This window comes from Carassius carassius, chromosome 20 (assembly GCF_963082965.1).
Source record: "Carassius carassius chromosome 20, fCarCar2.1, whole genome shotgun sequence".
Taxonomy (NCBI): Eukaryota; Metazoa; Chordata; class Actinopteri; order Cypriniformes; family Cyprinidae; genus Carassius; species Carassius carassius.
The window spans coordinates 2,872,248-2,895,599 of NC_081774.1; the positions used below are offsets into that span (position 1 = coordinate 2,872,248).

At 35.6% G+C, this 23,352-nt stretch overlaps 2 protein-coding genes and 1 pseudogene across 4 annotated transcripts; 2 read left to right on the forward strand and 1 right to left on the reverse strand.

Annotated features, from left to right (window-relative positions):
- Positions 1 to 1,085: 1,085 nt before the first annotated feature.
- LOC132096032 ((Lyso)-N-acylphosphatidylethanolamine lipase-like) lies at positions 1,086 to 7,325 on the reverse strand. 3 transcript variants are annotated; one of them, XM_059501147.1, is made up of 9 exons: positions 7,169 to 7,277; positions 6,083 to 6,125; positions 5,902 to 5,990; positions 4,477 to 4,581; positions 4,095 to 4,383; positions 2,959 to 3,137; positions 2,067 to 2,178; positions 1,802 to 1,988; positions 1,086 to 1,716 (listed from the first exon to the last, which is right to left on the reverse strand). In XM_059501147.1, exons 3-9 carry the CDS (start codon positions 5,939 to 5,941, stop codon positions 1,627 to 1,629), a joined length of 1,002 nt encoding a protein of 333 aa, XP_059357130.1. In that variant the 5' UTR covers positions 5,942 to 5,990; positions 6,083 to 6,125; positions 7,169 to 7,277; the 3' UTR covers positions 1,086 to 1,626. The 3 variants fall into 3 exon arrangements, with proteins under 3 accessions (XP_059357130.1, XP_059357131.1, XP_059357129.1); XM_059501148.1 differs by having other exon boundaries at positions 6,083 to 6,128; XM_059501146.1 differs by lacking the exon at positions 6,083 to 6,125 and having other exon boundaries at positions 7,169 to 7,325.
- Positions 7,326 to 7,694: 369 nt separating this feature from the next.
- LOC132096033 (dolichyl-diphosphooligosaccharide--protein glycosyltransferase subunit dad1-like) lies at positions 7,695 to 9,928 on the forward strand. Its single transcript, XM_059501149.1, has 3 exons — positions 7,695 to 8,006; positions 8,488 to 8,651; positions 9,734 to 9,928. Exons 1-2 carry the CDS (start codon positions 7,796 to 7,798, stop codon positions 8,616 to 8,618), a joined length of 342 nt encoding a protein of 113 aa, XP_059357132.1. The 5' UTR covers positions 7,695 to 7,795; the 3' UTR covers positions 8,619 to 8,651; positions 9,734 to 9,928.
- Positions 9,929 to 12,360: 2,432 nt separating this feature from the next.
- Positions 12,361 to 14,602, forward strand: LOC132096947 (CMRF35-like molecule 3; annotated as a pseudogene).
- The last annotated feature ends 8,750 nt before the right edge of the window (positions 14,603 to 23,352 follow it).

The window sequence follows — 23,352 nt, forward strand, 5'->3', positions numbered from 1 at the left end:
TCATGGATAACACAGTGATGAGTATATATAAATAATATATTCATAAATTCTTTCCCTTTTCTGCATTGCACACCTGCTCTAACTTGTTTCTTGGTGTGGTTTAAATAAATAAATAATAATGTTAAAATCAATGGTAATGCATAGCAGCGTACTATTTATACTATTTTAGCATTATGGAATCTATGGGCTGTGTATTTTCTGTATTTACCTGTCCTGAATCTCCTAATATATTCTGTCAAGATGTGCAGTGCACAAAAAATAAAATAAATACACACACACACACACACAAGGCAGATATGTGGTGTCTCAATCTGAAATGCATTTGATACTTTCCATTTCTATATGAACAAGTCAGAAACATGGTCAGTTTTTTTTTTCTTTTTTATTATTATTGAACCATTTTATATAGATTAAATTGAAATGTTAGCACAAAATTGGATTAAAAACATTTGTGATGTAACAATGCTACTAGATAGGTATAGTGTTTGAAACATTTATTGTTGCATACGACGCACCGTTTCATGCCATTTTAACAATAGTAGGAGTTGTACTTTATATTCAGTATGCACCTAATTATTTCTATCATTTGCATGATCTCCTCGAAAGGAAAATGCTGGATCTAAGTGTTACTTAATTGTAATCACAAGAGGAATGAGAACAGCTCTCAAAAACAAAGTCGGGTTCTGCATGGATTACTATTTTATTGGTCCCAAACAGAAATGATTTAGCATTTCAACACTAGGGTCTGATAAGACAAGCTCACGATCATGTTTATTCTTATCAACGTCATGCACCTCTCTTGATTTATTTTTAACTTAAGCTTTTATTCTAACAAGTGGCTTAATGAGCAATAGTACGACTGTTGAGGTTGACTCTTCTACTTACAAGTCCTTTTTTACAGCCTCATTTGTGTGATCACGCTCTTGCAAACTCGTTTATTTCTAACTCAACCTTTCATGGAAAAAATTAAAGTCACGTAACCGTGGTGCAGTTTTACTTCTGGCAATTGTATAAGCTTCGGGATTCACAAAACTTGTTCATTTTTAAAGATTGTCATGATAAACAACATTAAAAGGGATAGTTAAAATACTATATGATAATAATATATAATGTAATAAAACTATGTATATGCGTTTATAAATATATACATAAAAAAACAAAAATGGCCACTGCAGAAGTATAGTATATAAGTCTATGCAGACACATCTTATTAAAGGTACAGCAGTGTATTAAGATATGCTCGTTATAAAAACAGACAATCCTTTAAAATGCTAAATGGATAATTAAACCTCTCATCTTTTAGTCAATATGACTGTCCAAAGATTGTCAGTGCATTCATTACACAGGTTAAACAAGAAGGATGATTTTCTCAGTCCATGATTGTAAAGAAATCTGAATGAAATATAGGTTAGAAAATACAAATACAACCAGCTTCCAGTAAATCATGCAGTACAATCACAGAGCATTTCCACAGTAAAGGCCACAAATAGTAAAATCAGAATATGACATGACAAGGTCTGAGAACAGCTTTGCCTTTAAATGTTTCCATCGACCTGATCCCACAAACCCAGGACAGACCTTTCAAAAAAACAAATGCCCACAACTACAAACCAATGTGCATCTTATTTAGTCTACAGTATTACAAATACTCTCAACCACTCGGTTGAACTCTTCAGGTTGGTCGGCGTAGACGTGATGGGAAGCATCTTCGATCAGCTGTACAGAGAAAAGACTTTTAGTCATTTTTAATATTTTCCAATCTCTATAGTGAATTCTGCAGTGCAAACACAGTCATTCTCACCGTGATGCTGGTGAGGCTTTTGCCTCTGATCTGAGCGACTGTGTTTCCAGTGGATGACTCCACCCAGGACAGGGCGCCATACAGCATGCTGACGGGCATCGATGGGGGCAGCAGATGAACACGCTGAACCATCGGCCTCTTAGCCCAGCCGAGAGACTCAGACATGGCTTTGAAGCCCACCTCACCACTGAGAGGAAAAGATAATTATATATATGCACACGTCGCTCTGCATCTTTAGGAGAATGCATGTGTAGAAGTACTGTACCTGGGGTTCTGAGCGTTACAGTGGTAAATGTACTGCGTCATGGTGTCGTCATCAAACAGATCCTCATACTTCCTCTTGAAGTCGGGACGGAATCGGTTTACCAGCCCTGGACCTGCATGAACACATGTGACATGATGTCTTTAATAACAGATTATGGACATCAACTTCACTTGCTCGTGTCCCAAAACCTTGTAAGATTTGTTCCAGTTTTGTTCAAGTCTAAGGCATAATCCCATGTACGATTTATATTTCACTACTTTTGTAGTTATGTATTTTGTGATTATTATAGAGTAGTGGTTCTCAATATATATTAAATATTTATCTAAAATTTTGACATGCTCTTAAATATATCAGGTGGAAAATGATGCATGTAAATAAAAATTGGAAATAACATCCTAGTAAAGACAAAGACATTCTTAAATTCATTTTTAATGAAAATGTAATAATTATTATTAAAATTAATTGGGTTATTTAAAAAAAAAATGAATCTAATTTATATACATTTTGCACATCACAAAAAAACTCAAATATTTTAAGTAGAAAATGCTATTCCTGAGTAAAAAGAAGTAGAAGAAACTTTCATTGTTAATAAGTGTGAGCCATGAAAAACATTCCATTATTAGAATTATAGAATTTATTATTTAGGATTTTACTTTACTGACACTAATAGTTTTTTAAATAAAAAGATTAAAATGAGCAGACTTGTCATTATAGCAGAAGTAATGCAGCTTCGCTTTACTGATGAAGGCTGTTGCATGTCCTGTGCACTTCATGTGAGGAGCAAAGCTTATGAAAATTGCTCCAGATCAGTAAAATATGAGATTACTTTTCAGTTAGGATGCTAGGGAGTGGACAGTAAGGCAGTGGCTGTCATCATGCTCCTTCTACTCACCCCAGGGTCCGGCTGCTCTGATGACGGCCAGCGGGTTGAAGAAGCTGAACAATGACACCAGAGCTTTGACCCAGCGAGGGGGCGAGACCCTCTTAACCTCTGACCCTTCTGACCCCTGTAACTGAGGCTGAGGTCGCTCAGGGAATCCCCAAGCATCCACCAGGATGAGGTGACTGACTCTAGTGCACAGAACACAACTACTGTCAAGGTCATGTACTGTAGTTCATTATATTAACAATTAGAACATCCTCCACAATGCTGACAAACAAAAGATGTCAGAAATTCTTTTGTGTTTTTTTTTTTAAACAATATACTGTATTTACTGTTTCACATTTTAAAACCTATAGAATTAATTTGATGATTTTTTTTTTCACAGTGTGCTTGTACAATATTCCTTTAAAATGACTCAGATTTTTGTGTTTTTGATTTTATGTTGTTTTATATATATTTATGTATTTCATTAACATTTAGCAAACATTTTCAACCAACAGAGTAACATAAGCAATTCAGAAACCACTTTTTTTTTTTTTTTACATATTTATATTTTATCTGTTGTATGTTTTGTTTTGCATTCACATTTTGCTTTCATATGTTGGTTTACTTTTGCCAAAACATCCTTTTGAAGCTTTCTGACTCATTATGTGCTCAGACTACCAAAAGCTGCTATTTTTAAACAAAATTTGATAATGCATGACATAAACATTTAAATATTTTATTGCAATCAAAAAAAATGATTAGTAAATATTTTACCAAACATCTTTTGTGTTCCATGATAATTTTTTTTTTTTTTTTTCATTTTGGATTTTAAATTAAATATAGCTCAGCAAATGACAGCTGTTATTATTTTATTTATTTTATTTTATTTTATTTAATCTTTATTTAACCAGGTAAAATCAGTTGAGAACAAGTTCTCATTTACAACTGCGACCTGGCCAAGATAAGGCAGAAACAGTGTGACAACACAGAGTTACACATAGAAATAAATAAATATCAACTCAACAAACCGATCCCTATACAACGTACAAACGTAATGCAAGGAACAATATAATGATGTAGCCTACACATATACACCAAAATTATCAAATTAATTATACACCATCGCAATTTATTGTACTTAATTTATAAGCTTTTTTTACCTTTCTGGATATTGGATTGTATAGGATGTTGCTAGGTAACCACCCAGGCTGTGGCCCAATAGGATCATGCGCTCCAGTCCCAGAGATTGTCTCCACTGCTCAATGGAAGTAATAAACTGCTCCTCAGCCAATGAGGCATCAGACGGGAACGAGGGGCGAGAGCTGCGACCGAAGCCCAGCAGGTCAAAGGCGTAGACGGGTCGAGAGCAACTTAAAGTGTCCAGGTTACGGATCCAGAGACCGACGCCCCCTCCAAACCCGTGGACCATCACCAGGGGCGTTTTAGCAGCTATCAAGAGACAGGGACACGGTCTGGGTCAGACAATATCCAACTGTGCAAAATACTTTTACAGCCACTGTAGAAGAGGAATAGAAACTCTACCTTGGTCTTTGTGTTTGTGGGATGATTTGTTGGTGACTTTAAGGGTCCATATTCTGTTTTGATTTGACAACGTCACAAATCTGGACCACACGTCATTCTGGAGACCTGAACAACAGGCAGAATGGACAGAATATTTTGGAATAAAAAATTAATTTAATAAAATTTTATCTCAAGAAATATAATATTATGAATAAAATACGGTTATTATTTATTTTAACAGGGTCATATAATGTGATTTCAATATTTCCTTTCTCTTTTGAATCTTACAAGCTCTTGGTGCATGAAGAAGATCTGTAAAGTTACAAAGACTAAAGTCTCAAATCCAAAGATATATTCTTTATAAAAGTTAAGTCAACCACACTCCCCCAAAAAGGCTCGTTCTAACGCCCCCAAATGTCTACATCACTATGTGGATATATTTGCATAATGCTACCCAGATGTTCATGCAAAGAAAGAAGGCATGGTTTCAGTATCTAGGCGAAAACAAAAGCAATTTATTTGGCTTCTGAAAGTAGATGCATTTAAGAATCTTTAAGAACCTAGGAAAGGAGGTGATTCTGACTTTGCTACGACAATCTGACACTTCTGAATCAGCTACTGTAAGTGTGTTTGTTATTAGTTTAAGTTTTTGCAATAGACTGTTCAAATGCAGAGTTTTGCGCTCGCGTGTATATGTGTGTGTGTGAGAGAGAGAGAGAGAGAGAGAGAGAGTGAGTGAGAGAGAGAGAGACATGGTCACACAGTGGAGTCAGCTGTCTTAACCGTCTGTGGTTTGTTTAATGCAAACACATACAAGCTTCATCAATGTGTGTCAAACCACTCTGTTCCTCTTTCGGGCTTGACTAAAAACATTATTAATTGTCTTTACATTTATTTTGAAAGATGAAGCTTGTGATTATGGAATGGGACAATCCATTTCCGCTGAGTGCTTGCGGTGTTTGGCCAATCACAATTCACTGGGTTAATTGGCCAATCAGAGCAGACTGTGCTTGTCAGGAGGGACTTTGTAGGAAACTAAACGTTTAAGGGAGGCGGGGCATAGAGGACCTGCAATAATGTAATTGAAAAATAATGTGTTTTTTGAACATTAAAGCATGTCAACATATTTTTTTACACCAAAAATACTAAATAATGATCTTTAAAAAGCATCATATGACCCCTTTAAGGTGTTTACAGTTTAATTATACATTTAAGTACTGAGTATTATTAATTAACTACATGAATGTACAATAGTTAGGATTAGGATTAGAGTTACTTGCATGTAATTATGCATAATTTATTGTTATTATAATAAGTAAGTGCATGTATAATGTAACAAGGAAGGACACCTTAAATTAAAGTGTAACCACATAATAGAATAGGATATTATGATATTATGACTGGACAAAATTTCAAAATATTAAAAGGTGACAGTGAGGATCTTACAGGCAAGAATTTTAGATTCGGCACTTTTCAATAACGACATGGATGTTGGTCTCCAAGAGGGCCACCAAGACCAGTACCCAGAGGTCTGTCTGAAGAAAAAGAGAAAAATCTAAAGTCATTGAATGGATGAGAGCAGTAGGAAGGACTATGAACTGTCCATGTCATCGGTCTGTGTACTAACAGCGTTATGTCATCTGCCTTTATACACAGTACAAGCCTGTCACCTGCTGGCAATAAAACCAGTATTAATAATGCTTTGAGGGCATAATTCATATGCAAGCACACAAAGGAAATATAGCGTTTTAAATAAAGAGTTAAGTAATGTTAGGAGCATCGCGTTATTATAAAATGTATATATATATATATATATATATATATATATATATATATATATGGTCTGTCCCATACTCTGTGTAAAATAAAGTTAACATCAACACTAAAAAATACATTTTAGTCTTAAATTTAAAAATGAATACTCTAATAAGACAGAAAATGTAAGTTGAGGAGAATCACTTTATTATAAAACACATTTTTATTTATGGTAGGTAATGTACAGTACACCATGTATTTGGAAGTTGGCATTTGCATTTAATACATTTTAGTCTTAATTATATAAACAATAGTAAGAAAGAAAAGCTGAGATGTAAATTTAGAATATTTTAGGAGTGTGACTTTATTCTAAAATATTTTTAATTTATATTCCGTACTATACATGATATGAATAAAAGGTACAATTAATCTTTCAAATGAAAATGTTAGTCTTAAATTAAAAAAAAAAACACTGAAATGAGAAATAAGACAAAACAGTTAAGATGTCAATTATGTTGGTAGCATCTCTATTACAACATTTTATTTATGAACTGTATTTTAAGTCATTTGAATGGAAATTGCCATTTGCATTTAAATCAACATTTAAATTTTAAATTTAAAAATGAACACTCCGATAACGAATAATAACACAGAAAAGTTAAGTTGTAAATTATTGTATGTGCTATTTAGTTCAAAAACCCACCCATAACCACAGTGATGTAACAGCTCAGCATGACTTTGCATAACGTTATGAGATCACCCTGAACAAATCATGACAGACCAAGTATGAATAAATCTATTCCTTTATTTTAATGACTCAGTGCAGGGATTCTGAAAGAGTTACAGGTTTAACATATGTATAACATGTTTTATAATAATAGGAAACTTATGATACACAATCGACTCGCATCTTAAGAGTGTATTATGATTGTATATCTAAATACGGTTCGTTACTCACTCGGCGTCAGTCTCGTCTTGCATCGCGGCGTTTGCAGGAGACATTAGTATGAAACATAATACAGGAAAGATCCACAAGAACAGACTGTCATGTTTATATTCGTTACCGGAACTGTCACACACAGAGCGTCTCTTTAAGTTGTGTTTCTGTTTTGTAACACTGACGTCAGCGCCCTTAAAGGAGCCGCGCCACAGAAATAAAACAATTGGGTGAAATGTTATGAAACGGGACTTATTTTAATTTGTGAACATGTTTATAACGAAACATCGACGTTTCAAACCTTCAGTGTACTAATAAGGTGATATGGATTAATCTTTTTTTATTGTGGAATTTTAGGGGAAAAATATCTGAATACATTATTAATTTGAGAATTAAAAACCAATACTTCATTTGTTTCACAGTTGTCTCTGGTTGTTCTGAGTGTATTTGGAAAATTATTCTGGGAGAAAATTGTGATGTTTGGCTAGGATTAGTTTAATTTCTTTGCAAGCACCGCGGAACTAAAGTTCACTTGCCGTTCCAACGGGGGGAATGTTTAGAGGACGCACACCTGTCTCTCTCTTACACGTCATTCATTTCCGCGCTGCTTGATTTCCAGGGTTTCTGTGCACTGTTCCTGCAGAAACCATGTCTAATTCAGTGTTTTCAGTCATATCGCGTTTTGTGGAGGAGTACAGGAGCAGCACACCGAACAAGCTGAAGATGATCGACGCGTATCTGCTGTATATTCTGCTGACCGGAGTGTTCCAGTTCCTGTACTGTGTACTAGTGGGAACCTTTCCCTTCAACAGCTTCTTATCTGGATTCATCTCGTGTGTGGGATGCTTCATTCTGGCTGGTATTAACACTTACTTAATCATATATGACAAGAACCAAAATTTGTTTTGTTTCAGTGGTAGTATACTTGTCAAACTTACATATTTTCCATTTCCCAAACTCCATTCATATTGTCTGTAAGGGCTTCTTGGGCCTTCAAAGGCAAATAATAATGTTGTTGGTGTTTTATTTATACTGTATTTATATTTGTATATTTAAGATTTTGGTATACACAATGTATGACATTTAATGTACTGTATAAATATATATGTATATACACTTTCTTTCTATTATAATTATAAATATGCAAAGTTTTCTTTATTTGTCATAAGCAGACATAAAACAATTTAAAAAATACAAATGTGCGTAAATCTGGTTATCAGAAAGATAATAATAGCATCCAATATTCTCTAATCTTTAACCACTTTAACTTCACCTAATATTCATAATATATGTTGATATGAATATATGTTAATAATATTTGGCTTTTCTTCTATCTTCAGTCTGTCTTCGCATCCAGATCAACCCTCAGAATAAAAGAGATTTCCTGACCGTGTCTCCTGAGAGAGCGTTCGCTGATTTCCTTTTTGCTCACACTGTTCTGCATCTAGTGATCGTCAATTTTGTTGGCTGAATGCAAGCGTCTGCTATGTGCCTCTTACAGCAGGTGTGTGTTCCAGTAACACCTCATGAATGATTCAGCATCACTTTCATGTGTCTTATGTTGATGTCACATGGTTCAGACAGCAACAAAAACATCACACCCAGATCATTTAAAATACACTGTGAATGGCTTGCTCAGTATAAACTAATTTCTCTGTAAACTCTGTAGCTGACATATAATGAACCCTGGTTTGCCTGATGTAGAAGAGAGGACTGATACAGCCGTGCATGCTTCCTCATTTGTGTCATATTCATTTGTTGGCAATGAAATATTCCGTTGCACACAAGTGCATGAAATTAACATTCATTGCTTTAATCTGCATTTGGTGTTCATGTTCCTTCAAGATAAAGCTATCAATTGCCATGAATTTAGAGATCTGTAAAATCATCATCACCATCAATTGGCTAGTTTTAATCCCTGCAAAATACACATTTGAATAATCAGTGATTCAATATATATCACCAAAGCCAATATTTCAGTATTTTTCAAATGATCAGCATCCGCCGATTAGTTTTTTTTCTGTTTGGATTTAATTTTCTGTTTTGAATTTAAGCACTGGAATCAGCTTTTTTTTGACATTGTTTGAAATGTCACATCTGATTATCTTTAAATCTTATTTCCAAAGCTGATACAGTATATCACTTTGCAAGTCATATGTCACTGTGTGCTGTGTAAAATTGTGTAAAATGCTGTGTAAAACTTGCTCTGTATTTCCGACGATATGTTCTCTAGTGCACATTACTATAATAGGAATACACAATCAAAAAGTTGCAAAAAACAAAGGATATTATTAATATTGACTAATTTTACAATTAATTATTTCTAGTAAATATAATTATGTTTCGTTGCATCACTTGTTATGGCCATCAATAAAATGAATACATAATACTTACATAATACATAATAATCTTTTACCATCATCTACAACCATAATGGGATTAATTACTGGAGCATTAGGAAGAAAGAAAATGCCTAAAATATATTTTAAATTGTCTCTAAATGTATTTTCTATAACTTGTTTTCTCAAGATGAACTAATCTGGTATTTTGCAACCAGCTCTGATGAATCTTGTTTGATTTTCACAGATATGAAGACCAGATGCTGCAGCTCAAGCACAGAACAACTACAAACAAACACAACTGTCTGCAGAGCTCTCAATGTTAATATATGTTTTGAGAGAATTATCATTTATTATAATTTCTGGTCTTGTTCCTTCATTTTTCTACTTTTCTTAAACTCTCTGGAAGTTGTTGAATCCAATTAAATGCCTTTAAAAAAGATTCAATGGTCCTGTGGTGCTTGTATTGTAACAAATCTAGGTAGTCACATTTGAAGTAAATCTTTGTGTTTAAGATGTATTAAAAATATATATACTTTGTTATAAATGTAACATTGAAAACCATTTTATTTTATTTAAACAGAAGCCACATTCAGGGCACAGTCTTAATTTATTACTATTGCACTGAACCAATTGCAGTGTGGAGCACAACTGGTTAAACAAGCTCCCACATCTGGACATCGTTTAGAGCAGAAGGAAGTGAGTGAGTTCAGAAATATTCCTTCTCACAACAGCTGTCTATAAGAAATAGGGACTCTGATGGTTTGTCACATTCAACCTCAAGAGATGACTCTTCTGAAACTTCTAATCATTTTTCTTCTGCCAGGTGAGCTTTCATCATTCTTTTTTCCAAAAACTGATATTGAAAAAAAAAGGCATTTGTTGGCACAAGCTGTGTTTATGGCAGTTTACAAAGACATTCTGCAGCTAACATTGGTAATATGTTAAAACTTCCTCTCTTCTGAACAATATATTGAACTGTTTGCAGTTTTAAAACCTGGAATGAAAGTTTTTCTAACAGCAGCTAAGATGAGTTTTCATACGAAGAAAAACACTGTGACCCAAATTCCTCAATGTACTTTAGAGTGCCTTCTGTTAACTCAACTCTTCCAAACACATGATGTTTTTAAGTTTTTCATTTTCAAAAGAGTCATTAGAATATACATGTGAAAATTTAATATTTTTGTTATTTGGCTTTTTTTCTGCTTGATTGTTGTTTTTTTGAGACTGATGGACAACAACTGATGGATGTTTTGAATTTCATTAGTTAAATGTAAAATGAAAAACTGAGATTAAGTAAACTGATGTTGTTGGCCACAGAAACGCAGTTGGCCGTTTCATGCACAAACACACACATCTGAGTATACAATATTTCAATTATGATAAAGGTTTTGTAACTATTTATTTTGTTTTAATAATTATTATTATTAATAAAAAAATGCTATTATGAGTGTAAATGAAACCAGAAACAATCTGGCATTATGATTAATCTTATAATGAACACATTTTGTATTTTTATTTTTTTTCAGGCAGTGTGTAATCATCCATTGCCAAAAAACAAAACAAAAAACAAATAAATAAATGTTGATCACTAGAGAGACATTTAAATTTTCTAGGTCAATAAAAGTTATTATAACTGAAGTTATATGTTTGTATTTCAGTAAATATTTGAATGCTACAGAACTGATAACCATGGAGCTCACTGTAAAATTGTATTGTTGTTTATGTATACGGTTTATCAAAATTTCCAATATGGTTATGTTCTTTTTTCATATTCATTCATAAAGTATATTCATTATGACTCATTCTTTTATTACATTATATACATATTAATACTACATTATTATGCATAGCCTATACTCAGTTACTATTCTGCTTTTATATTCATAATTCCAGTTGCACTCACATCTTATTGAGGTAGTATTTTTTTTCATTTGACATAAAAGGTATAGGCCTACCTACATTTTATGTATGGACAGGATTTTGGAAATGTATTTTCTGCAAAAATATTTTATATTCAAGAATGTTTGCTAAATCTGTCTTCTATTTTCGTGATGCTAAAATGTATTTTCCAAGAGCCGGTATTTGCAAGAAGATTGCTTAACTCAGTTGTTTCTGCTAGAAGAATTTGAACCACAACCCACGCCTCCAGTGTAATAATAGTTAATCGTTAAATCTGTATATTGAAGTGCTCAGTATCTTTCAGGGTGTCACTGCACAGTGAGCAGTGTAGGAGATGTGTCTATGCTGGAGGTTGGCTCCGTCACTGTCCCGCCGACAACATGATAAGCTTTTCATTCCTGAATGAACCAGTGGTTTAATCGCAATGACTCACTTATATTAACAGAGACTTGCTGCTACCAGCTGGCGGTTTGAACAATTTCACGTTTTAAAGTTTATTTTCATTATTTAAATAATTTTAAAAAACTGTATTCAACGTTTTATGTTTGATATATCAAAACATTATTCATGCATTTGTAATTACAGGTTAAACACATTCATGTTCTTAACTGTGTGTAAATAAATGCATCTAAATGTCACTTTTTTGAACTTTTAGAAAAATGGCTTTATTAAGGTAAAAATGCCTATTAGAAGATAAAAATCAATTTAAACATAGGAAAAGATACATTTTCATCAGTCTGGACTGACCACTACAAAGAATATGAAGAATATTAAAATCTTGAGTCAGCTGCCTACCGTCCTTAAGATACAATTATACAGTCAGCAAAATATTGTCTAATTACTATTATAGATAAAATCCTAGATAATATCGAGATATAATTTTTTGTAATTATCGCTCACCCCGAGTTAATATTGTCATTTATTAGTGAAGGTGCTGTAGTGAGTGTGACTGATGGTTGTTGTGCTGCAGGTATGTCAGTGGTGAGCAGTCTGCTGAGTGCAGACAAAGTCTCTGGTGCAGATGAAGGCAGCAGCATCACTTTTCAATGTCTCTACGGTAAAAACCTCAGGTATGAATATCACATAACCTGTAACGTTAATATATAAAGTGTTTTTACAACATACGTAATTTTTTTTTTTCTGATTTAATATGTAAATGCATCATTGATTTCCCTGCAGGTCCAGTGAGAAGCGGTGGTGTCGCAGTGGAAAGAAACTCTGAAGAAACATTCAGCAGCAGAAAAGTCTTCATTTATGATGACAGGAACAACATGTTCTTTGTGATGATAAAGCAGCTGGAGATGAGAGATTCAGGCTGATGTGGAGCCGGTCAGCAGTAGGTGGCTGTTCATGTGTCAGTCACAGAACAAACCACAACACGTAGGTCCCACAGAGGCCACAGCTTACACCACAAACTACATTCTTACATTTACATTTACATTTAATCATTTAGCAGAGGCTTTTATCCAAAGCAACTTACAAATGAGAACAATAGAAGCAATCAGATCAACAAGAGAACAACAACAGTATACAAGTGCCATGACAAATCTCAGTTAGTCTAGCACAGAACCTGTTTTCCAAGAATAGGATAGACGAAAAGAAAAAATAAGTGCTAGTATTAGCTTTTTAAGTGCTGGCGAAAAAGATGAGTCTTTAGATGTTTTTTGAAAATGAGTAGAGACTCAGCTGTTTGAATTGAGATTGGGAGGTCATTCCACCAGCTGGGCACAGTCCAGGAAAAGGTCAGTGAGAGTGATTTTGATCTTTGGGATCAGGGGCGTATGCCTTCATGATTTTTGAGGGGGCACATTTGGGGGGGTGGGGGGGGGGGGGCGGGAGTATAAGTCATTCTACGAAAGCACTGTATAACTGATATAAGCTTATTTTTTTATTATTTTTTTCCTTTTTATTCAAAACAATTCCAAACATGCTTAACATATCAGGAAATATCTCGTTTCTCAAATACGTGTAGGTAAACGCGTTTTGCACCTTTATAGATTGTTATTTGATCAATATATGGAAATGTAGTGTAATCTATTAACTACACATAAAAACCTGACTTTTTACTTAAGTGCCATATCATGCCATAAAATATTTTTAATACGACTGAATTTGCATTTAATGTAAATTTTAATAACAATATTGTAAGATACTTATCTTAACACTCATTTTACAGAGAGTAAAGAACATTTACATTATCAAAAAACATTTTCATTCAGTCTAGCCAGAGTTCAGGCACTCTCAAAAACTCCCATTAAAATCACTGAAGCACTTATTATACATTATGAAACGAATATCTTACTTACATTCGTACGCACATCTGCACTTTTTGTTGTTTCTGATGAGAGAATTCGCTAAATAATTCAGTCAGCGAGCAAGTGAACAAAACTGCGTTTCAGGATGACTCTTCTGGACGTCTCTGATTGGCCATTGCATCCATAAGCGCAACAGAATAGTTTCTGATTGGTTATCATGAAGCGTTGTACGAACGCGTCTGTCTCTGGCTCAGCGCCAGCCAGCGAACGCAGATTTGAATTTAGCAGCTGATGCTGTGCACTGAACGATCTAACCACACCGCTGTTATTGTATCAAATATATAAAAAATATTATTCTGAATTTTTTTTTTTTTCGTTTAGAAGCTGCATTTAAAATCCACTTGGCTCAGAAATCTGAGGGGGCACGTGCCCCCTCACTTTGAATGGGCACGACGCCTCTGTTTGGGATGGCACCACAAGGTGTAGTTCACTTGCAGAATGCAAACATTCTTACATAATCAGAGGAAATGTGAGTGTTGTTTACCTATGGAAATAAAGATAAACCTATTGAAACAAGTTACTGATGGCACATTGTTATGTTGTTTTTGCCTCATTGCATCACTGATCCTTTGCATAAATAATCTCTATTCATACTGCATTTGATATCTGTCCTTATGCCAGTGAGCACAGCGTCTCCCATCCACAATCTGAAGACAACAGTCAGAAATCCATCTGTAATGAGCTCAAATGACCCTCACAGGTGACCTTCTGCTCTACACCAGCATACGTCTGTATATTATTTTCTTATGAACGCATAAATACATTTTATGTCACAAATGAACAAACATAAATGTTTCAGTCATCCTCTGGGAGTCTCCTCTCGTGGGGTTGTACTTCTGGTCATGACTGTGTTTTTGGCACTTTGGAAGTTACTGCAATTGTGTAGTAAGTATCCATAGTTATTTGTAGGTTTTTTTCATGGTTTACATCCATCTAGTTGCAAACTGTAGTCTACTAGATTCTGTGTACAGTCTTATCCGAATTTAATTGGAGAAAAATATTGGTCATCCAATGTTTTACATTTTGTACACCAATAAATGATCTATGGTGTCGAACGCAGCACTAAGTAACAGTGTAAATGTAACAGTTAAATGGAAGATCATCTTTAATTTTAATGCATATTTCATGTCATGAATTTCTCTGTAAGCATAAGCCTTGTGTTATGAGTGAATTGTGATGTGTATGTTTTTACCAATGAGTCTTTGTTCTCAACTATCATTGACTGCAGTGTGAAAGATGTGTGAATCACATCCTGTTTCAAGTCCTATTAAAATCTTTATTTGTGGTGGATTGTCACCTACTGCATATAAATAAATGTAACCGGCTTTAGCATCGACTCCCTCCAGTCGTTCTGTAATTGTAAAATGAGAACTAGGCAAGGATACAGCCTTAATACCCACTACCCAGAAACGTCAAGAGGGAAACACTTTAATGTCGACTGCATTGCACATGAAGTTAAATATTTTTTATTAGAATAATCTTAAAGGGGTCATATCAAGTTTTCCTTTCTCTTTGGAGTGTTACAAGCTCTTGGTGCATGAAGAAGATCTGTAATGTTGCATAGACTAAAGTCTCAAATCCAAAGAGATATTCTTTATAAAAGTTAAGTCTCGTCTTCCCCCCGCTAAACCGGCTCGTTTTAACCCCCCACCCCCACCCCTCATGTCTACGTCACTGTGTGGGAAGATTTGCATAACTCTACTCAAATGCAAAGAAAGTAAGAAGGCATACCTTTGATTTTCACTGTTGCTGCCGGCACCATGTTATTATATAAATATATATATATATATATATATATATATATATATATATATAGGGGCATTGCACAAGATCCCAGGCCCTATGCATAGACAGTCCTGATGGATATATATATGTATTTCTACTTTTCACATTCTATATTCCTACACTCTACTCGCATATATAGATATACATAGTCTGTATTTCTCTGTTTTCATCCTTGAATCCTTATTGTGGTCATACTGTATTGCAAACCACTTTTACATACAGGTAAAGTTAGGGACAGGTTTGGTGATATGGGTAGTTTTGGGAGGGGGGGGGGGTAAGGTGTAAGGGATGGGTGAACAGTGTAAATATTAATATAATTACAGAAATTAAGTATTTTTAAAAATATATGTACAATGTAAAAACATTCATGTACACAATAAGTGCATTGTACCAATTAAAGGCAAAATATGTACTTTTTTTTAATTAAATATCCAAAAACCAATAGATCAGTGTTATACTGTATATTTAGCTGACATGCATATATGTTATATATTTTGCGTGTATTTACATTATCCTATATGTTTTGAAGAATGTTTAAATCCAGAAAAATAAGCCATTTTAACTAGTGACATGGACTGTGTCCATAATTTGTGTCGCCTGTCAATGACGTCATAACCTCTCGATTTCCGAAACATAATTAAACACCAAAGATGCTTAAATTAGTTATGAGTTTTAATAGACTGGTGACGACCGCACATAGTAGCATTATTAAAAAACTTTCAAATGTATTTAGTATGTTAAAACAGCGCTGCTTTCTTCACATACGCACAACCAGAAGAAGTCGACTGTGGCATAATAAATGCTCCGCTGCATTCGAGCCGTGTGTCACAATCTTTCAGTGGCCTCGTTTTGCTTCGACGGCTTTCAGTCTCATCCTGCTTCCTGCTTCAATCATCCATGAACATGATTTCTGCCCAAGTCCTGTAGGATTGCATCAGCTGTGGGGATAAAGACCACAACTACAATGATTCTACACTCAGTCATGGTGTCATCAAACTACGCTTTTAATTCTTTTTTTCTTTTTTTTTTAAACATTACATATTGTGCCTTTAATTAATTTATATTTAAGTGCAAATATGTTATGGCCAACTAATATAAAGTGGAACCAAAAATTGTTTCAGTTGGAAACACTTCCAAGTAAGATTCAATTCAGTTCAGTTTTTCACTTTTTAATGTACATTTATGCTAATGAATAAATATACTACTTTAAGCATTCATTGTTAATCAGAATCAGAATCAGAATCAGAATGAGCTTTATTGCCAGGTATGTTCACACATACGAGGAATTTGTTTTCGTGACAGAGCTCCGCAGTGCAACATAACAGCGACAGAACAAAAAACACAATAAGGAATAAAAAATACAAAAAAATACAAATAGGTGGGTAAGGATTGACAATATACAAATTGACAATGTATGGCAGGTATATTAAAAAGAGCATTTATGTATGTACATGTATATTATGTGGAAAAATTGTAACTGTACGCTAAGTATGTGTGTTTGGATAAATAAGTGTATGTGTATATAAATATAAATATAAGTAGTGTAGTGTGTTCCATGTATGTACATGTATATTATGTGCAAAAGATTTACGTGTACGCTAAGTATGTGTGTTGGATAAAAAGTGTAGTGAATATAAATATAAATAGTGTAGTGTGTCCCACAGTTATTATCAGCTGTTCATAAGATGGATTGCCTGAGGGAAGAAACTGTTCCTGTGTCTGGTCGTTCTGGTGCTCAGTGCTCTGTAGCGTCGACCAGATGGCAACAGTTCAAAGAGGGAGTGTGCTGGATGTGAGGGGTCCAGAGTGATTTTAACAGCCCTTTTGCTCACTCTGGATAAGTACAGTTCTTGAATAGATGGGAGGGTTGTACCGATGATTCGCTCAGCAGTCCGGACTACCCTCTGTAGTCTTCTGAGGTCCGATTTAGAAGCTGAGCTGAACCAGACAGTTACTGAAGTGCAGAGGATGGATTCGATGATGGTGGAGTAGAACTGTTTCAGTAGATCCTGTGGCAGGTTAAACTTCCTCAGCTGGCGAAGGAAGTACAACCTCTGCTGGGCCTTTTTCACAATGGAGTCAATGTGAATGTCCCACTTCAGGTCCTGAGAGATAGTGGTGCCCAGGAACCTGAATGACTCCACTGCAGTCACAGTGCTGTTCATGATGGTGAGTGGGGGGAGTGCAGGGGGGTTTCTCCTGAAGTCCACGATCATCTCCACTGTTTTGAGCGTGTTAAGCTCCAGGTTGTTGAGACTGCACCAGACAGCCAGCTCTTTAACCTCCTGTCTGTAAGCAGACTCGTCACCGTCCTGAATGAGGCCGATGAGTGTGGTGTCATCTGCAAACTTCAGGAGCTTGACAGAGGGGTCAGTAGATGTGCAGTCATTAGTGTACAGTGAGAAGAGCAGTGGGGAGAGAACGCAGCCCTGGGGAGCTCCGGTGCTGATTGTACGGGTGCTGGATGTGTATTTTCCCAGCCTCACTAGCTGCTGCCTGTCTGTCAGGAAGCTGTTGATCCACTGACAGACGGAGGTGGGCACGGAGAGCTGAGTTAGTTTGGGCAGGAGGAGGTTTGGGATGATCGTGTTGAAGGCAGAGCTGAAGTCCACAAACAGGATCCTCACATAGGTCCCCGGTCTGTCTAGGTGTTGCAGAACATAATGCAGTCCGATGTTTACTGCATCGTCCACAGACCTGTTTGCTCTGTAGGCAAACTGAAGAGGATCCAGCAAGGGTCCAGTGATGTCCTTCAGGTGGGCCAGCACCAGTTTTTCAAATGACTTCATGACTACAGACGTTAGAGCCACAGGCCTGTAGTCATTTAGTCCTGTAATTTTGGGTTTCTTTGGGATGGGGATGATGGTGGAGCGTTTGAAGCATGAAGAGACTTCGCACAGCTCCAGTGATCTGTTGAAGATCTTTGTGAAGATGGGGGCCAGCTGGTCAGCACAGGATTTCAGACAGGCTGGTGTAACACAATCTGGGCCTGGTGCTTTTTTCCTTTTCTGCTTCCTGAAGACCTGGCGCACCGCATCCTCGCTGATCTGTATTGCAGGTGTGGGGGAGAGGGGGGATGCAGGAGGTGTGAATGGTGAGAGCGCTTGATTGGAGAGGTGTTCAGGGTGGGTTGCAGGAGTTGTGAGTGGTGTGAACAGTTGTTTGGAGAGGCATTCAGGGTTGGTTGCAGGAGTTGTGAATGGTGAGAGCGGTTGATTGGAGAGGTGATCAGGATGGGTTGCAGGAGCTGTTAATGGTGTGAACGGTTGTGTGGAGAGGCATTCAGGGTTGGTTGCAGGAGTTGTTATTGGTGTGAACGGTTGTGTGGAGAGGTGTTCAGGGCAGGTGATGGGTGTTCTTTCAAACCTGCAGTAAAACTCGTTCAGATCGTCTGCCAGTCGTTGATTCTCCACAGTGCTGGGGGGTGGTGTCTTGTAATTGGTGATCTTCTTTAGGCTTTTCCACACTGATGCGGAGTCGTTCGAAGTGAACTGAGTCCTTATTTTTTCAGAATAATTCCTCTTTGCCACTTTGATCTCCTTTTCCAGTGTGTATTTAGCCTGTTTATACAAGACATTAATTCTTGCATGTTTGTAATATATTAATGTTAATTCATCAACTTTCGGACGAGAGTAGTTTTCCAAACGACGTTTGAGTTACAATTCTTATCAACCTACGTCTGTGATTTCATGTATGGATTTGGACGGGACTAACATTTCCGTGTTTATTACCGAGGTGTTTTACATGTGGGCATTACAGAAGATCACGTGTTGCGTATGGTCACATGACCAATCAATGGTACATTTCAGGAATATAACTTAAAAACTGCCATTGAACACAATTTATGGAATTTGATCAAATGTATTTTGAAATTAAGTACTTTGGTATTTAGTGCTTTGTAAAAATTGTATAAAAATTGTAGTGTAAAAAAACTAAACATACATTTATCATCATTATTTTATAGAACTGGGTTCTTATAATAAACCCAACTTGAATAAAAAAAGTTTTAACTTAAGTTATATTATTTACACGTTATGTGTAAATGAAGTGCAGAAATGAAAGTAATCTTACATGAAACTGATATTACAGTAGCCAATCTTAACAGTTTACGTGATTTGGCTCTTCTTGTTAATTTCATTTTTTTTTCTTTGCAGTGTACCAAACACATCTACCTCCCTTATCGATGCGCAAAAAAGCTGAAACTTGAATACATAGACAGCTTGAATACCGGCGCGATAGCGAGAGATTGTACAGTAGTTCACGTTGACCAAAACACACAAGAAAAAGTAATTTGGAAAAAAACATTTTAGACAATCACAGACATTCGCATTCGGACTGGATTAGATTTCTCTGAGGACCGCCGAGTTTGACGAAAAACAGTAGGTAATTTTCCTATGGAATTTTTACAGAGGTCGTGTGAGAAAAATACATACATGGCAGATTCGTACAGGATTCAAATCTCAAAGTACGTCTGCGAAACAGAAATTTCTCTAACGTCCCCCTGTGAAACTAGTCCTGTCCAAATAGGGCTATTGACAGTAATCTAGATAGCAGTATTTGTCATTCTTGGTTAATGATACCAGAACATTAATCAATGTTACAAAATAAAGATACTTTTCATAATTTATCCTGACCGCCCATCAAACATGGGAAGAATTTTATTTTTTATCAATATGTGATGTCTAGACAGACACCCCTTGGTCAGTTGGTGCAAGAAGAGCATTTTCTCTTTCATCATAACAGGGGGTTTCACACTGGAGGATCTATGACGTAAATGTACATTTATTGGCCAACTCCCATTTTTAAAAAGCTGTGTAAAAGAGTTTACATATTACTCTATGAAAATGTTGTTCTTGAGGGCATGCCCTTGTGTCTAGTTCCTATAAATACCCAGTGCAAAAGCCCCTGATACGACAGAAGACAGAGGTTGAACAGTTATACTTCTGTATCGCAGGGAAAACCTCAAACAGGAAACATCAGTAAAGAGAAAAGATATGGCCTCCTACACAAACGCAAACATATTCTACATTTCAATCGGATTTTGGCTCAGTTTACTTGAGAGTATATGTATGTAACTAATTAAGAAGGTATTTAACCACATCAACTCTGGGGACCCACCGGTGGGTCCAATATTGCATATGCCTAATTCTCAAAAAATCAAAATAACAGCTGAAGTGGTTAATATTAATCATGAACATACCAATGGTTTGTATGTGTGTTATATTAGTGAAATGAATTATAAACAAACACAGAACACTTATGAGCTAAAATTAAAACATGATGAACAACTTTAAACTGACAGTACTTTTGTTAAAAAGTTATAATGTTTCTTCAGGCATCTTAATCATTTTTTCAGTCTAAGTTTTCATCTTGAGAAAGCTTGTTGCTCAAGGACATGTGACAATGATCTTAAGTCATAGGTTTCTATGTTTCCTGTATATGTATTCCTGTAATATTATTTCCTGTATTCATTTTCTGTGGTTGTTTTGGTCAAAACAGCCTCGCTGCTTGATTATAAAAGTGGCATACAAATTACAAATGTGTGTCTTTCAGAGATCTGAAATCATTTATTTACATTATGAACGAGAATTAAGAAAGGGTTCCCTTCTCTAGTACTCTCACTCTCTTTCTACTCAATTATAATACTATTATAGTGAGTCATGCAAAAACTAGTTATTTTAGTCTGTTTTGTGATCAATGTAAGCAAATACAATCAGTCTTATCTACAGATTTTAATATGACGAATCAAGATATGTGTCTTTACTCTGCTACAGGAAGAACGTATAGATGTGAAGAATGTTGGTCTCAGAGCTCACAGCTGCTGTCAGAAATGTAGGAATGAAAAAAAAAAAAGTACGAATGAAGCAGAATTGTATGATTTGATGTATTCGTATAAACATACATATATATATATATATTTTTTTTTTTTGCATGTGGTGTAGTCATTTCTTATTTTTTCTTTATTTTTCCAAAAGCAGGTAATATAGACAGAATACATCAAATCATACAATTCTGCTTCATTTCTACATTTTTCCCCTGACATTTCTGACAGCAGCTGTGAGCTCTGAGACCAACATATCAATATTAACAGTTTCATTATTCACATTCATTAAAAGATGAGCAACATATTTAACAAAATAATTTTTCACAATGTGTCCCAAATCTTAATTTCATTTGTACTGTAATGTAATTGTCAGTATTCATCCTAATCATCTTTAATCATCTCCATATTCCAGTCCTCGCGCCCCACGCTGTGCATATTTTGCATGTCCCTCTTTGTTAACACACCTGATTCAGATTCACACAGTGTTCATTGCTCCCCACTCCCTGAGCTGGGGAAATCTGTTGAAGTTTACCTCACTTGGGAACATTCATTCACAGATTTTTGCTGTGTGACTTCTTCACTCACGGACAAGTGTGACATCATATATCTCTGTAAATAAATACAGAGATATATGATGTCTATCATATAATATCTATCTAATGTCTATCTATAATATATATGATATTAAAATCACGTCTATATTTTATACAACCATAGTAGTAACAGGGTGTTTCCTTCCTTGAATGAATCAGTTTTTGAATGAATCAGTTATTCAACGGCCCATTCAGATTAACTATTTTCCTGTGTCCCAATGTGCATACTATCCAGCCTATCTATCCTAAATAATTCTGAAAAATACTAATATCCATGGCTGGACTGGCCATTGGGCATAATTGGGCCCGGTGGGCCAACGTGCTTTTTGGGCCGATATATCTCATACTCATACTTTTTTTTTTTTTTTTTAAACGGCCCATAAAATTTGTACATCGGCGGCCCATTCGTTTTGTTTTGTTTTGCTTAATTGGCGGCGCTGGGTTTGTGCCGGTGTAATGCACTGGTCAAAGTCAGTGTTAGTTTTTTTCTGACAGACCAGCCCATGAAACACGTAGATCAGCGGCCCATGGGCTCTTTTCTTGATTGACACTGGGCTGGCCCAATCACAACTTTAAACGAGTGAGCGAGCGGCAGCAGTGTCAGTGTGTATCTGTAAAAAAAAGATGGAGAAGAAACGCAAAGAATGTGCAGATAAATAGCGTGAAAAAATAGAACCAGGCCCTTAATGCAGACACTGTAAACTGTGTCAAAATATATGTTTTCTGACCTTCATCAGCTCCTGTGGCAGATGATGATAGTGAGGACGGAGGATCAGGAGAGAGATGAGAAAGTGTAGAGCCTGCGGTAAGCATAACTACTTTCAAAACACTTAGGCCATGTCATGAGTGTAGATTATTTCCACATCTGCATAGTTGACGATCACCGCAATTCACTAGAAATTTAATAAGAAGCGTTTGTAAACCATGTTTTCCGCCAAAATAAAAGCTTGATGGAGTTTGCGTCAAAATAAAAGATCATGTGCTTATCTCTTTCAAGTATAGAAATTGGTACAACTAATTAAGAAAGTTTCCTTTATTTTTTTGTGCATTTGTTTTACAAAATATGGCTATTACTGTCATTGGATTAATATTATAACTATTATTATGTATAGGTGTAATGTAAATAGACACTGTAACTAAAAGAGGTTTGAATTTTTCTTTGTTTAATTTGCACACTGAATATTGGTTGGAGCTTTTAATTTTGAACTCTCAAAGTGCACCAGATTAATGAATTTAACATTAAAATGCACAAAATTTTCTCACGGGGGGGCATGCCCCCGAACCCCCCTAGAAGGACCGAGGACACACCACCATAGTTTTAACAAAAATCCTGTAAGAAACACTGGTATTGCTATGCCAGAGCCGCTTATAGCTTGTTTTAGGATTCACCGCTGTGGAGTATAGTTCAGCTGTATTAATAAATATACAATTTTGACTTATTTCATCT